Raw genomic sequence first — 14,721 nt, 5'->3', positions numbered from 1 at the left:
TCGATACTGTATCATTAAAGGGAACGACACGATATAGCGATATTTTGATATTTTGGATTTTTGCACAGTCCTAGTTTGGAGTCCCCCCTCCCCCCCCGTACGATTATCGACGAGAAGAAACATCACAATTTGAATAACTGAAATGACTGAGAGCTGATGGGCCCTTTTCTCTGACATCATCAGTGTGCGCCGCGTCCGTGTGTTTGTTACATGGATCTGGATTATTATTACTGCACCCGGTAAGATTTTATTCCTTTTATGCCGACATTCTTGTTCAATATCTGTAAATTTGAATAACAAGTGTTTTAAAATGATTTTACTCAATTTTAAATGGGTTGTCGTTGTTTAAAAGCTGAGTGTAGTGTGAAATCCTGACTAAAATAGCCTAACCAAGTGACTGCTGTAAAACAGCCTCTTGCAATATTTTGGATTTGAGACATATAGATTAACACTTTGTTATGGTCTCCTCCCCACGTGCTTCTAAATTAAGGTTAACCCAAAACAAGCAAAATGTGATGTTCATTTATATTACTATGAACCACTCATATTAAATATTGTTTAGATTGAATATAGAATAAAGTAAACTAGCAAACAGCCTCTACACTGTACCTAATCAAGAACCTATTGGAACGCTAAAGCTAATTATTTTATTTCCAGGAGGTGAAGTAGCATCAGCATGTTGGATTCCAGTCCGTCTGAGCTGCTGGCTGCTCTCTGTCACAGCAGTGGGGAAAGTTTGTTTCCTGTTTGGGAGAATGGCCACGTCGGTATCTGTTTTAATGCTCTGCTTTTTGGAGCTCTGCCTAATGCTGCTTTGGCTGTGGGCAGTGCTGCGTACCTCAGTGTCCACAGGTAAAATTCACCTGCAGAAAGAACCACCAATTTCTAACAGTAAGAATAAAGGCAGCTGTGGGTTCAAAAGTAGCTTACCATCACATATTGTTGGTTTCAACATTCTATAGGCCAATAATATTTTATACAGGTGGGGGTATTATAATAATATTATTAATATTCACTGTTCTTTCCAGCTGTCCTGACCTGATAGCTGCAAATAAAATAACAAAAACCCACTTTCTGTGCCTTGCTCTTAATTCAAGAAATTGGTCACCAAGATAGCCACAGACATGAACAAACGTGTTTTATTGACCATGAATCTTCTTGAGCCCCTACACATATTCTTGAGCCGTACACATATTTTTGTTAGTACAGTAAAACCTGCTTTTATATTTCCTCCCTTCAAAAGTTGGTGAGTTACAAGGGCATTCAGACATGTTGAGGACAATGTTTCAGGGTAGAGTTATGTTTTAGCTGTTAAGAGTGATTACTTAAATTTGTAAGATATAGATTTTGGGCTGTGTGTATCAGCAATACTAATGTTTCTGTTAAAATATTACTATTAGGCTGTTTAGCAAAAGATTTGTCTCCACTCAAGTCATTCTTTACCCACATATTCAGTACAACCACCCATATAATTTTGGGTGTTTTATTTTTAGTCATACTTTTAATCTCTCAACAGGATCAGCAGTCTCCAGTCCTCTCCTCCGTGTGGCTGGACCCTTAGACTCCTCTCCTCTCTCCTCCTCTCTCTCCTCTTCATTGCGGACCTCATAGTAGTGTCCATTCTACACCAACAAGACATGTACCTCTCAATCCTCACCAGTAGTTGTGGGCTTCTGGGCTGGACTATTCACTCTGGGGCCATTTTTGTTCTCCAAAAATCAATCCACAGAAGAGGAAGAGGGCCAGTGCTACTTTTTATACTTGTGCTATTGTCCATTCCAAATCTAGTTTTTATATTATTGGACTTTGCTGACTCAGATGACTATTTAAACTTGGGCAAGCCCCTGAAAGTGACACAGCTAGCTTTAGCATCTACCCGAGCTTTTGTTTTGCTACTTTATCTTTTGGCCTATTTGTTTCCATGTATAAGAAATGCTGGATATACTTTATATGTGAATACAGTGGATGGATCACCACTTATTCCTGATCAAGAATTGGACACAGGTAAGAAGTTATGATCATTTAAAATATTTTTTTCTAAATGAATATTTTGGAATAATTATGAAATTCAGACACTGGATATGATACAATGTTGAACCCCTTGTCTGTGCTGTGATTGACAAGATAGGCCTTATTGTCCACTAAATTGAGAAAGTCATCTTCGACATAAAGGACACAATGAGAAAGACAACATACAATTTCATATATAACACATTCATTCACAAATGCATATTTAGTCACTCAGAACTTCTATTTCTCTGACATTGAGGGCAACAGTTGTACATTTTTATCACTCTGAACATAGTATAGTCTGCCAGCACAGTGTGATTAGTCAATGAGTGATCAGCTTAATCAGATGAATGAGCTAACGCATCAACATTAAACATTGCAAGTTAATATTGACTCTAACAATAATTACTGGCAAAAAATATTTATTAGCTGCCAGGCTTGCTTGAGAACAACTTGTTGGCTGCTGCTGTCGGCTGAGGGCTACATGTTTGGGGGTATAACATAGAATAAGAACATTAGAACAATACCTAGAAGGCCGGTGCAGTTACTATTGAATCGTGTTCTAATCCCATAATATTGATACAAATGACTAGAGTTATGATTATTACAATTTTACAATTATTCATGATTACTGACACCATGACCAAACAACAGTAAAATCCTTAATTTTCTTTTGCAATACAATACACTATACAATATCATTGCTCTAGTATGTGACCAGGTCTATGAAATAATGATAGTTAATTAATGTTGCATAAATAATAAGATATAAAAATAATTAAGCAAGTTTAGATTATAGATCGAAACAACTTAACTTTGTATTTAAATTGTTTTACTTCGCAGGTGAGATGGTCGCAGAAGACGGCAGCACCTGTTTTTCTCGTGTTTTTTATTTGTGGCTCAATCCTTTGCTACTCAGAGGCAAAAAGGGGGATTTAAACCGACCAGTCGATGTATACCACTTACCATGGGGTCTCCGAACTAGTGTCATCTCCCGTCATTTTCAAAAAAGCTGGGACCACTGCAGAGGCCAGGCTGTTCTAAACCAGGATAATGACTGGCCACGTCCAGTCAGTAGCTCCCATTCAACTGAAGACAATGTAGAATTGGAGGGAGATGTTTTGCTCATAAAAGTGTTGCACAAAGCATTTGGATTGAAATATTATTCACTTGGATTGTTGAAAGTGACTGTAAATCTTTTGACATTTTGTGCGCCACTTCTTCTAAGCAGTTTTGTGAATTTTATTGAGGAAAAAGATTCTCCTGTCAGCACTGGGGCCTGGTGTGCTTTTGGACTCTTTGCCTCCACTCTAATAACGTCACTACTCAGGAGTCTATATGTGTTTCAGGTAAAAAGCTATCCATGGATTTCAGAATGATGAAAAATCTGAACTTTTGCCATAGCAATTGACAGTAGAACAAAATTATATATCTTTTGAGATGGAAAGTCCTAAAAATGTTGCGCATAGCAGAAAGCTGAAAACCATGATTATATTATTTAAAATTTTTTATTGTTTGTTTAATGGATTTGTCAGGTCTGACAATTTAGTTTTTATTTTATTTTGTTTTATTTTATTTCTTATTTTATCTGATTTTCTGATTGCAAAACATGACAAAGTTTCATCCAGATGTCCTTTTCTTATCCACAAAGGCCTAAGCCATAACACTTTTACTTATGTACTGTAATTAATCAATCAGTCAATCGTTATTTATAGAGCCCAGCAAAATTATGTAATTCCTCTGTTCTCTCCTGTGTTTCAGATCTCTAAAGTGTCCCTGTGTGCCCGGGCGGCTCTGGTCTCCTCAATCTACAGTAAAGCTCTGCGTGTTTGTGGCAGTGGTCTCAGTGGCTTCACTCTAGGGGAAGTGGTGAACCTCATGAGCACTGACACAGATCGCGTCGTAAATTTCTTCAACAGCTTCCACGAACTCTGGAGCCTTCCCTTCCGCTTCAGTGTCACCCTCTACCTCCTCTACCTGCAGGTGAGCGCAGCTAATAACTAGCCACATATTCATGGGTTTCAGCTTCCTGTTGTATACAACATTTTGAGTACTTTTTTCAAAAGATATAATATTTGGTTTTATATTTTTTATTACTATGGTGACAGTCAAGTTTTTTTTGTAATATTTTACTTTTAAAATATTTTTGGGAAGGATACATTCTGTTGTTTTTTTTTGTTTTTTTTTTAATGTATGATTTATTTAAAGATTTTCCAGAATATATACAAAACAGTTTTCAATGTACACACCTTAAAACGTATATACACCCAGCCAACAGATGGCTAACACAGAGAAGTGCCTATCCCCTCCCCCCTCAAAACAAACCCCTAACAAATGAATGAGAAGGAAAAAAAAAACAAGAATAAAAAACAATAATTAAAAAAAAAAACAGACAGAATATGCGTTACGAAAACATTTAGCACAGTTAGATCAACCATTTGATATCCATATATATATATATTCATATATCCAAATAAAAGACAGTTCATGGGGTTATCTCCAGTGTCAAAGACATGACATGATCCAGAAAAGGTAACCAGACTTCAGGAAATTTAGAGTCAGAGCCTTTGAGAGAGTGCCTTATTTTCTCCAGTTTCATAAAAGAAAGTGCATCTTTTATCCATTGAGAGTGAGTGGGTGGGTGAGGGTCTTTCCAGCGCATCAGGATGGACCGCCTGGCCAGCAATGTAAGAAAGGCGACAAGATCAACAAAACAGAGTGACAGGGAGTGATTGGGTGGAAGAATCCCAAAAAGAGCACTCAATGGGGACCGCCGAACTCTAGCATTGCAAATAATAGAAAGAGAGTCAAAAATAGTGTCCCAATATGTGGATAAGGCAGGGCAGAAACATGTGAGTGAGATTGGCTGGTCCTAGATTGCATTTTACACAGTTGGGGTTGGTGCCAGGGAAGATTCGGGCAAGCCTACTCTTAGACCAGTGCACTCTATGGACCACCTTACACTGAATGATACAATGCCATGCACAAATTGAAGAGGAATGAATACGTTTGAGAACAGTCCTCCACTGTTCATCATCGATCTCCACCTCGAGCTCCTCAGACCAAGCCACATGAAGTTGATCAGATGTGACATCGAGAGAGGAAAATAACAAGCTATATATTTTGGAAATTGCACCTTTCAGAGACGGCTTGATTTCCATGACAGTATCGAGGACAGTAGCATCAAGAATACTAGGAGAGCAATTAAAGTGTCTGCCAATAAAGTTTCGGGCCTGTAGAAACCTAAAGAAGTGGGTATTGGGCAGATTAAAGTTTGAGGATAGTTGGGCAAAAGAAGCCAAAACCCCCTCCACATAAAAATCCTTTACAGAAATCAATCCACAGCTCCTCCATATGTCAAAAGTTCCATCAGTAAGTGACGGAGGGAACAGAGGATTAGAAGAGAAAGGGGACAGGCAAGAGATTCCCTGAAACCCAAAATACATTCTGTTTTTGAGATACATTCAAAAACCGCTAGTAGTTGCATTTCTCTAATTAAGCAACACAATAATAATGCTTACATTTGTGAAATATACAAATAAAATATGTGATATAATAACGCCATCTTTGATATTGTGATACACGGCAGTTATATATTGGCATAAATATAGCAGTAATGGGGCAAAAAGAATCATTGTAACCTCGTCCATGTTGTTCCTCCTCTGCTTGCAGGTGGGCTTGGCATTCCTGGGTGGCCTCATGGTGGCGCTGTTACTGGTGCCCTTCAATAAGTTCTTGGCTACACAAATCATCAGGAACAATAAAGAAATGCTTAAACACAAGGACAGCAGAGTCAAGGTGAGAATAGATGAATAAGGTCAGTTGAGGATTTGGTCCATCTTTTGTGTGTAGGCTTGTTCTGATTGTGTTATTTAAGTACTTTGAACAGTATACAAGTTACTCCTGGACAAAGAAATTGTGATCTGCTGATTTTAATTGTTTTTTAAACTGTGATTCAGTGTTTTCTTTTTAATGAAAGAGGTACTTTCCCCATCCACTCTTCTTATTGGTCAAACTCTGCTCTGAGTGAGTGAGTGATTTTAACAGATCAGTTAATTAGTAGGGTGGCTCTCACCTCACAGCAAGAAGGTTCCAGGTTTGAGTCCCGGGCTGCTCAAGCCTTTCTGTGCAGAGCTTGCAGGCTTTCCCTTTGTCTGTGTGGTTTTCCTCTGGGTATTCCGCTTTTCCCCATCAACCCAAAATATGCACAATAGGTAAAAATCCTCTAGCTAAGGTAGTCCTAACCAAGCCTAGCTCAAGATCTGGGTGCTTAGTGCTTCTGACAGGTTACCCTAGCATCACTGAAGGATGGGTCAACTGCAGAGGACAAATTTCCCTAAGAGAACATATGTATTTTTGTTCTATTGCCCACACGTAGTATCTTGGTTATAAAATATATAATAATTTAATACCCTGTTGTGTCTCATTCTCAGCTAATGACAGAGATCTTGTTTGGGATCCGTGTGATAAAGTTTTACCACTGGGAGCCTCACTTCACAGCACGAGTGTTTGAGAGCAGAGCAAAGGAGCTGTCTCACCTGAAGACTCTGAAGTACCTGGACGCTCTGTGTGTGTACACCTGGGCCGCACTGCCTGTGGTTATCTCCATCCTCACCTTTGTCACCTACACTCTGCTGGGGCATGACCTCACTGCTGCTAAGGTCAATATCTATGGGGATTTATCTTTTTATTAAATGATACAGTTTTTTTAAGGTTGGCATGACAAATTCTAAGACAAACAGAGGACTGGCTGCATGAGAACAAGGAAGGGAGGAAATTTTGACATAGCAATAAATAGAATCATACATTTTAATTTAATTGTACATTTGAATATTTTCAGTTCATAACATTTCTAAGCTAGACCCTGTATTTTGTTTACATTTTATATCATTACTGTTGCATTTTAGTGGCAAGAATAATTCAACATTAAATCTAATAGTGAAATCCAAAACCAATTGAATCCGAAATTCAGTGTCAGAGGAATTGTATTTATGTAGTTTAAATTATAATGCTATCTGTGAAAGCTGTATCATTTCAATGTTCCTCCATCTCACAAAGCTTTTGGTGTTCAGGTGTTCACAACTTTAGCTCTAGTGGGGCAGCTGATCATCCCTCTGAATGCCTTTGCGTGGGTTGTGAACGGGGTCCTGGAGGCAAAAGTGTCTTTGGACCGAATCCAGAAATTCTTCAATCTCAAGAACCAGGACTTGCAGTCACACTATGCTCTGGGTAATTGCATTGCACTGTATAAGTTGTAAAAACTCCAATTACATTTAAAAGCCACTTACAAATAGTGCTTGACTGAAAATGTATGCTACTTAGGCTAATGTGACTTTCAAGGAAAATGTGGAAAAGGTGGAAAAAATGTGAATGTTACACAAGCCCAATTGTTGCCATGTCTTGAATGACGTCTCTTTTTTTATACAGAGGATACCACTGGTCTGGTTAACACTCCCTCCATTGCATGCCAGATTCAGACAGTATTGTGCAATCAGCTTTCATCATTTCAGTGGCTATATTTACATACACACCAAAAATTCGATTACTATTTGATTTCTGGGGTTCTCAGATTATTGAAATGCCACGTAAACAGCACATCTGATATGAGTAGCGAGACTTTCGGATTGTTCACACCTGGGCAGGTTTTGACAAAAAACTCTACAAAAGACAGAAAAAGATTATTCTAGCTATCTGATTTTTACTACCCATGTAAATATACTAACCCTTTTTTTCCCACAGTTTGTCCTGAAGACGACCAAACCTGTGTTCTGTTGAACCAGGGAACCTTCTCATGGCAGAGTCCAGACCAGAACCAGGACCATGGATCCGAGAGACCAGAGAGAGAGACCAAAGGCAGTCTAATCCTCCAGGGACTCAACCTCCATGTAACTAAGGTAAGAGGTAGCGATGGGTAGATGACACCTCTATTTGTGCATTACACATTTCCACTCTGGTGGTTTAAAAAATGAACTGCTTCCTACATAGAAGCATTGCCACAACACAGGGCTTGTTCATTCAGACACGTGAACATTAATTTGTGCTAGATGAGCTCTGATATCCAACAAAAGGACTGACAATGAAGGTAATACATTCTTGTCATTAAAGCAAATAAGAGCTTATTACACAATAAAGTAGGCTATAAGTGATACATGATGAGGTGAATGGCTGTGAAAACTATAGTAAAATAATGTAGTGCTTTTAGCAGATCTGCAATAAGCAAAATGCTCTTTGGTTCCATTGGCAACAGACAGAGGCACAGCAACAGTCACACATGTGTAGATGTGTCAACTCGTTCGCTCATCATTAGTTATAGATTATGACTTTGTGCTATTTAGAGACAAGTAACTGTGGATTTTGCAACAAGTAAAATAACTGGCACCTTTTTTTGATCTGTCTGGTCATTGTCTGGTCATTTTCAGGGCTCACTGGTTGTTGTTGTGGGAAAAGTTGGCTGTGGAAAGAGTTCCTTGTTGGCTGCTCTCACTGGAGAACTAAACCGGTAAAACATTATAATAGTAGACATAAACGTAATATTGATAATTAGGTGCTCAGGGTGCCAGATTAATAACGATCAAATTGAATGCCAACGATTTAAGTAATGTAATTCCTTCTGCAAACAACAATCTGCAATCTAAATCCCATGAATGAATATGTTTTTCTGTATCCTTCTGTATTTCTATAATTACTGGAGTCATCACAAGGTTGTTGCATTGAATTTCCTCTTATCTTGTCACAGGTTGAGTGGGGTGGTTTTTGTCGCCGGTCAAGACCATGGCTTTGGCCTGGCCTCGCAGGAGTCTTGGATCCAGCATGCTTCAGTCCGGGACAATATTCTGTTTGGGAAAGACTACGATCCAGAGTTTTATCAGAGGGTCATTGAGGCCTGTGCTCTTAGTGATGATCTTACTGTAAGAAGTTTGTTGATACTTTTCAGTGAAATTACACTAACACACAAATTAGGAAACACAGTCACATAAGTTTAGACTGAAAACAAAAAAAAAATGCTGGACACATTTTCAGGAGCCTGTGATCCATATGAGTTTTCATGGTTATGTTTAGATGTTTGATTTTCAATAAAAAGGGATGTGTGTAACTGAAAATAAATGAAAAACTGATGGCTAATGCAATTCTGTGACTAATTTTAAGTACGAGACTTGTTTAACAGGAAAAAGCTCACCTGTTCCAGCTAAGTCAGTGGTCAGATGGTCAGATTCTGTTAAAACAAAGCCCAGATTAATGTTTAGCTTTAGTAAAAGAGCTTCAGACAGAACAGTGCCTCAAGATAGCTTCACATTAGCAAAACCCATTGATCAGATGATGAGTATAACACTCATCATCTTACTCCAAATGTTGATGTAATCTATTCTGTGTCTATGTCTTTGCTATAGTTATGTTTTCTGGTGGATTATTGCAGGTTTTGCCGAACGGCGACAGGACAGCGGTGGGAGAGAATGGAGTGACTCTGAGCGGAGGACAGAAAGCCCGACTCGCTTTGGCCCGAGCTGTTTACATGGTCAGTTTACAAAAAAACTGAATTTATTAATTACTGAAGGGACAACAGATTGAATGTTGATTTGCTGTGAGTTATATGCCATATGCTTCTCCTTGGCCTGGGACAGGCACAGTGAGTACATGTGTCCAGTGTCTTCCTTCTGTATTATTCAAGTCTTTTTTTGTGTGTGTATATAATTACTTCTGTATAAATCTAATACCTGAATGCAGAAATTACACAAAAAATTAGTAAAATTTCACCTAAATAAAAACAGGACAAAGCATGATTAAAACCAAAAGTAAAGAATTAATTAATTGTTCAATTAACAAAGACCTAAACATTTTTACTCTCAAGAGGGACTGATCTCGGTGAGGTCCAGAACTTTTAATCACTGTCTTGCCCATGCTTCAAAACCCATGCTTTTTTCCTTGTATTTGTTCAATTGTCTTTATTTTGTTAGTAGTGGAGTTTGACTTTATTTCTGCATAGACTTTGTTAGTTTATAGCATACCGGGTTGTAGTGGCCGTGCTGACTTGTCAAAGCCTGGTCTCGTCAAATTTGAAAAGCTATGCAAAGCCGGGCTTGGTTAGTGCTTGGATGGGACACCACTGGGAATACCAGGTGCCACGGTGAGGCGCCAATATTAAAAACTGGGTGAAGTGTCTTGCCTAAGAAAATAACGGCACATTGTCTAGTATGGTGTGTGGTGTGTATGTGTGAGTACGTTGGTGGTGGTCGGAGGGGCCGATAACGCAGATTGGCAGACTTGCGTCTGTCTGTCCCAGGGCAGCTGTGACTACAGTTTAATTTTACCACCGCAGACTATGGAGGTAAGATGTGTACGGCACACTTCATCTCTAAATGAAATACTAAAACATTGGCTGCAGTTATATCCACACACAGAGTTATAGGACTAATAAAATGACATGTAAACAGCAAAATCATCTGATTTTTTTCTATTCATAGTCCCTTATTAGATTTTGTGGTTTACATGTAATTTAAATAATCTTTAAAGGTCCATAAATCAGACTATTCTCAGGTTTCCTGTGTATGTAAAGCCACTGTATTAATGCAAAGCCACTTTATTATTTCTGCTCAGGACAAACCAATCTACCTCCTGGACGACCCACTGGCTGCTGTGGACACTGATGTGGCAGAACACCTGATGAAGAGGTGCATCATGGACCTGCTGAAGGATAAGACCAGGATCCTCTGCACTCACCGCATTGAGTTTGTGGATAAAGCTGATGCAGTCATCCTAATGGAGGATGGAAAAATCATAAAAACAGGTCAGAGATGGCTTTGTAAATGTTCAGGTTGTCTTTGTTTTTATATGGGCGCTACTTGTACAATTCCTTCAGCCCTATATAGACAGTCATTTATGGGATGAAATGATGTGATAGTATTGCAATTTTCTGTATTTTTGTTTTTATAGGGTCTCCAGCAGAAATAATTCCTTTGGTGGAGGTTGCACCAAAGACACGGAAAAATAAAGACAACAAGAATGAAAATGGTAATGATTTTGACTAAGATGAAGAGATAAGAAAAGTCCAGAAATTGGGGAATGGCTCAAATGCAGATGCCCCAATAGAACATTAAAATAAACCACAAACTTAAATGCGTTAACCTGGATGAGCGTGGTGGCATATTATTGAAAAAAGTACAAATGAAATACTTAATTATTATTGTTTTATTATTCCAGATGATGGAGATACGGAGGAGGAGGGCTCCCTGTCACCCCTTTCTGTACCCACAGATAGTGATTCATGTGGGGAAGAGCAGAAGGCAGTCGGGGGCCTGGCCTGGAGTGTGTACCAGTCATACTGGAAGTCTGTGGGAACAACACTGGCCTTCTCCGTGCTTCTGTCTCTGCTTCTTATGCAAGGTTTGAATGTTCTTCCAACTCAGTAATTTAGGTTAATAGCAGTTAAAGGAACTATATCTAAGATTTTGATTTTAAATTTCAAAAACTTGACTCATAAACATGAAAAGGTAGTTGCCCCTTTGCTGATTTCTTACTTTTTTGCATGTGTGTCACACTTAACTGTTTCAGAACATCAAAAAAAGATAACCCAAGTAAATATAAAATGCTGTTTTTCTGTGATGATTTTATTTGCTAAGAGAAAAGTACTATCCAAACATAATGACCCTGTGTGAAAAAGTAATTCCCCCCCTTTATAAAATGATGAGGGCCACACCCAGGCCTGATTGCTGTCAGACCTTTCAAATCAATATTTCACTTAAATAGAACCTGTCTGACAAGGTGAAGTAGGCCATATTGAACCCAAGACAACATGCTGCGATCCAAAGAAATTCAGGAGCAGATAAGAAGAAAAGTAATTGACATGTCTCAGTCTGGAAAAGGTTACAAAGCCAAAATTTCTTATTCTTTGGGACTCCTGCAAACCACGGTGAGAGTCATTATCCACAAATGGAGATAGAATGGTACCTTCCCAGGCCGCCCTGCAAAAATGACCCCAAGAGCACAGTAACAACTGATCCAAGAGGTCACAATGGAACCCAGAACAATATCTAAAGAACTGCAGGCCTCACTTGCCTCAGTAAAGGTTAGCGTTCATAACTCAACCAAAAGAAACTGACAAGGCAAAAATGGTAAAAATGGCAGAGTTCCAAGACGATAGCCACTGCTGACAAAAAGAACATAAAGGCTTGTCTCACCTTTGCCAAAAAACATCTTGATAAACCCCAAAGCTTTTGGGAAAATATTCTGTGGACTGATGAAACAAAATTTGATCTTTTTGGAAGGAGTACATCCCGTTACATCTGGCTTAAAATGAACAGAGCATTTAATAAAAAGAACATCATGCCAACTGTGAAACATGGTGGTGATACTGTGATGGTTTGGGGCTGCTTTGCTGCTTCAGGACCTGGAAGACTTGCTGTGATTAAAGGAACTCTGAAGCTGAGGCACACTTGGGTTCTGCAGCAGAACAATGATCCAAAACACACCACAAGTCCACTTCTGAATGGCAAAATGAGGATTTGGAGTGGCCTAATCAAAGTCCTGACCTGAACCCAATAGAAATGCTGTGGCATGACCTTAAAAAGGCGGTTCATGCTCAGAATCCCTCCAGTGTGGGTTGGAGGGTTTCAGTCGTATGCACAGACTTTGATGGTTTACTCATTACAGGTGATTTTAATGTACATGTGGAAAATGTGTTTGACAGAAATGCTAAAGAGCTCCGTTCTGTCCTTGAAACCTTTGGTCTGACTCAGCATGTCAGCAAGCCCACCCACAACAGAGGGCACACTTGGACCTGCTCATTACAAAAGGAGTAAATATTTCAAATGCCAATGTGGTGAATGTTCCTCTGTCTGATCATTTCTGTGTCTCCTTTCACCTGTTTGTTATTCCCAAACCAGACAAATAAATGATAACACAGGTGCACTGTTTATGGAAATGATACACTTTGAAAATGCCTCATGTTCTAATGTTGATGATTTGTTGAACTCTATAACTTCGAGTGTTTTGAGTGTTCTGGACACCACTGTCCCGATGAAGGTTAAAATGGTTAAAGATAAGCAGAAAGCGCCATGGCGGAATGATTTGGTCAGGGCCCAGAAAAGGGAGTGCCGGAGGGCCGAGCGGGAATGGCGCAAGTTAAAGCTCCAGGTTCATTATGAGATTTACAGAGAAAAGATGCACATGTACAACAACAGTTTATGTAGAACAATGGAGAGGTATTTTTCGGACATTATTGGAAGTTGTAGTAACAACTCTCGTGTCCAGTTTGCAACAGTAAACAGATTAACAAACCCTCTAGCTCTGCTGCCATTAGAACTAATTTCCACATCTAAATGCAATGAGTTTGCAGTATTCTTTAACGACAAGGATTGGGCTTTAAAAATGCCATCAATTCCTCAACACAAATAACACCCCTGCAGCCAAACTTACAGCTGACTCACTTTACACCTGTTACTGACAAAACTGTCTAAAAGATCATCACCAGTCTGAGTTCATCTACATTCTGCCTCGATGTATTACCCACTAAATTTCTAAAGTTTGTTCTCAACAGTTTGCTGTCACCACTCGCTTGCATAGTTAACATGTCATATCAATCTGGAACATCCTGAATAGCTTTGAAAACTGTGGTTATCTCCTAAAGAAGAGCAGTATTTATGCCACAATATTGAACAATTACCGACCAATCTCAAATCTGTAGTTTTTAGGCAAAGTCCTCGAAAAGTTGTCTACCAACAGCTTATTAACTTTCTCCAATGAACAACTCCTTCGGTGTCTTCCAGTCAGGTTTTATACCCAGCCACAGCACTGAGACCGCTCTCAAGGTGATAAATGACATCCACCTGAACACTGATGCAGACAAAGTCTGTGTCTTGATCCTGTAAGATCTGAGTGCTGCCTTTGACACTGTTGATCATGGGCTCCTCCTACAGAGACTAGAGGACTGGGTGGGCATCTCTGGTATGGCACTAATCTGGTTCAAGTCCTATCTAGAAAACAGGGAGGTAGCAGGTGAAACACACATCCATTGCTCTTAGCATGGGTTACTATTTGCTTTGATCAGCAAATTATGCATCCTTGTCTTGAACAATAGGTAATTTTATTTCCCTTGCATTTCAGCCTCCAAAAACTTGTCCGACTGGTGGTTGTCCTACTGGATCTCACAGCTCAGAAACAATGGTTCCCACAGATTTGATGGTTCCTCTTCTGAGGTCCCCATCTCTCCTCACCTGCTGCTCTTTTCCCAACACCAACTTGTGTAAGTACTTGTGTAAGTAGGGGTGCACCAAACCAGCTTTTCCACTTCTGATACCGATATCAGTACTTTTACTTTAAGTATCTACCGATACCCGATATTAGCCAATACTAGTGTAGGGAGGGAAAATGCCATTTATTTCCTTAAAACGCTTTACACAAGAGATCCAATATTATTTCATATTTCATTCAGGGATGGGTGATAACAAACATTGTTTGAGGATTCTGTCAATATTCAAACAATATTATGTCAGTCTTTCAGAATTGTGTTAAAACATGTCTTTGAATGTATGTATGGAGGTTTAAGTATCAGATAAAGGTGAAATTACTGTAAAGATGCCCACAAAAGTACAGAAATATCACTTCATGAACTTATTTGGAAATTTACAACATGTATTTTTTTTTTTGCCACAATTTTTATTATGAATGATGTACTTAAAATTCTATTTTGCATATCAATACATTCACAATAATCAATAT

General features: G+C 39.0%; 1 protein-coding gene across 1 annotated transcript in view; it reads left to right on the top strand.

Annotated features, from left to right (window-relative positions):
- The first annotated feature begins 186 nt into the window (after positions 1 to 186).
- Positions 187 to 14,721, top strand: part of abcc10 (ATP-binding cassette, sub-family C (CFTR/MRP), member 10) — a 28,799-nt gene continuing 14,264 nt past the window's right edge. Inside the window, exons 1-16 of the mRNA XM_033975085.2 lie at positions 187 to 239; positions 658 to 852; positions 1,517 to 2,004; positions 2,854 to 3,359; positions 3,772 to 3,993; positions 5,683 to 5,808; positions 6,444 to 6,671; positions 7,083 to 7,239; positions 7,750 to 7,904; positions 8,430 to 8,509; positions 8,747 to 8,918; positions 9,425 to 9,523; positions 10,603 to 10,792; positions 10,939 to 11,016; positions 11,206 to 11,388; positions 14,107 to 14,245. Of these exons, the coding sequence (XP_033830976.1) occupies positions 677 to 852; positions 1,517 to 2,004; positions 2,854 to 3,359; positions 3,772 to 3,993; positions 5,683 to 5,808; positions 6,444 to 6,671; positions 7,083 to 7,239; positions 7,750 to 7,904; positions 8,430 to 8,509; positions 8,747 to 8,918; positions 9,425 to 9,523; positions 10,603 to 10,792; positions 10,939 to 11,016; positions 11,206 to 11,388; positions 14,107 to 14,245 (2,999 nt within the window). The 5' untranslated portion in view covers positions 187 to 239; positions 658 to 676. The remainder of the gene's footprint in view (positions 240 to 657; positions 853 to 1,516; positions 2,005 to 2,853; positions 3,360 to 3,771; positions 3,994 to 5,682; positions 5,809 to 6,443; positions 6,672 to 7,082; positions 7,240 to 7,749; positions 7,905 to 8,429; positions 8,510 to 8,746; positions 8,919 to 9,424; positions 9,524 to 10,602; positions 10,793 to 10,938; positions 11,017 to 11,205; positions 11,389 to 14,106; positions 14,246 to 14,721) is intronic.

This window comes from Periophthalmus magnuspinnatus, chromosome 1 (genome assembly GCF_009829125.3).
Source record: "Periophthalmus magnuspinnatus isolate fPerMag1 chromosome 1, fPerMag1.2.pri, whole genome shotgun sequence".
NCBI lineage: Eukaryota > Metazoa > Chordata > Actinopteri > Gobiiformes > Gobiidae > Periophthalmus > Periophthalmus magnuspinnatus.
This window is presented reverse-complemented; position numbering and strand designations above follow the sequence as displayed.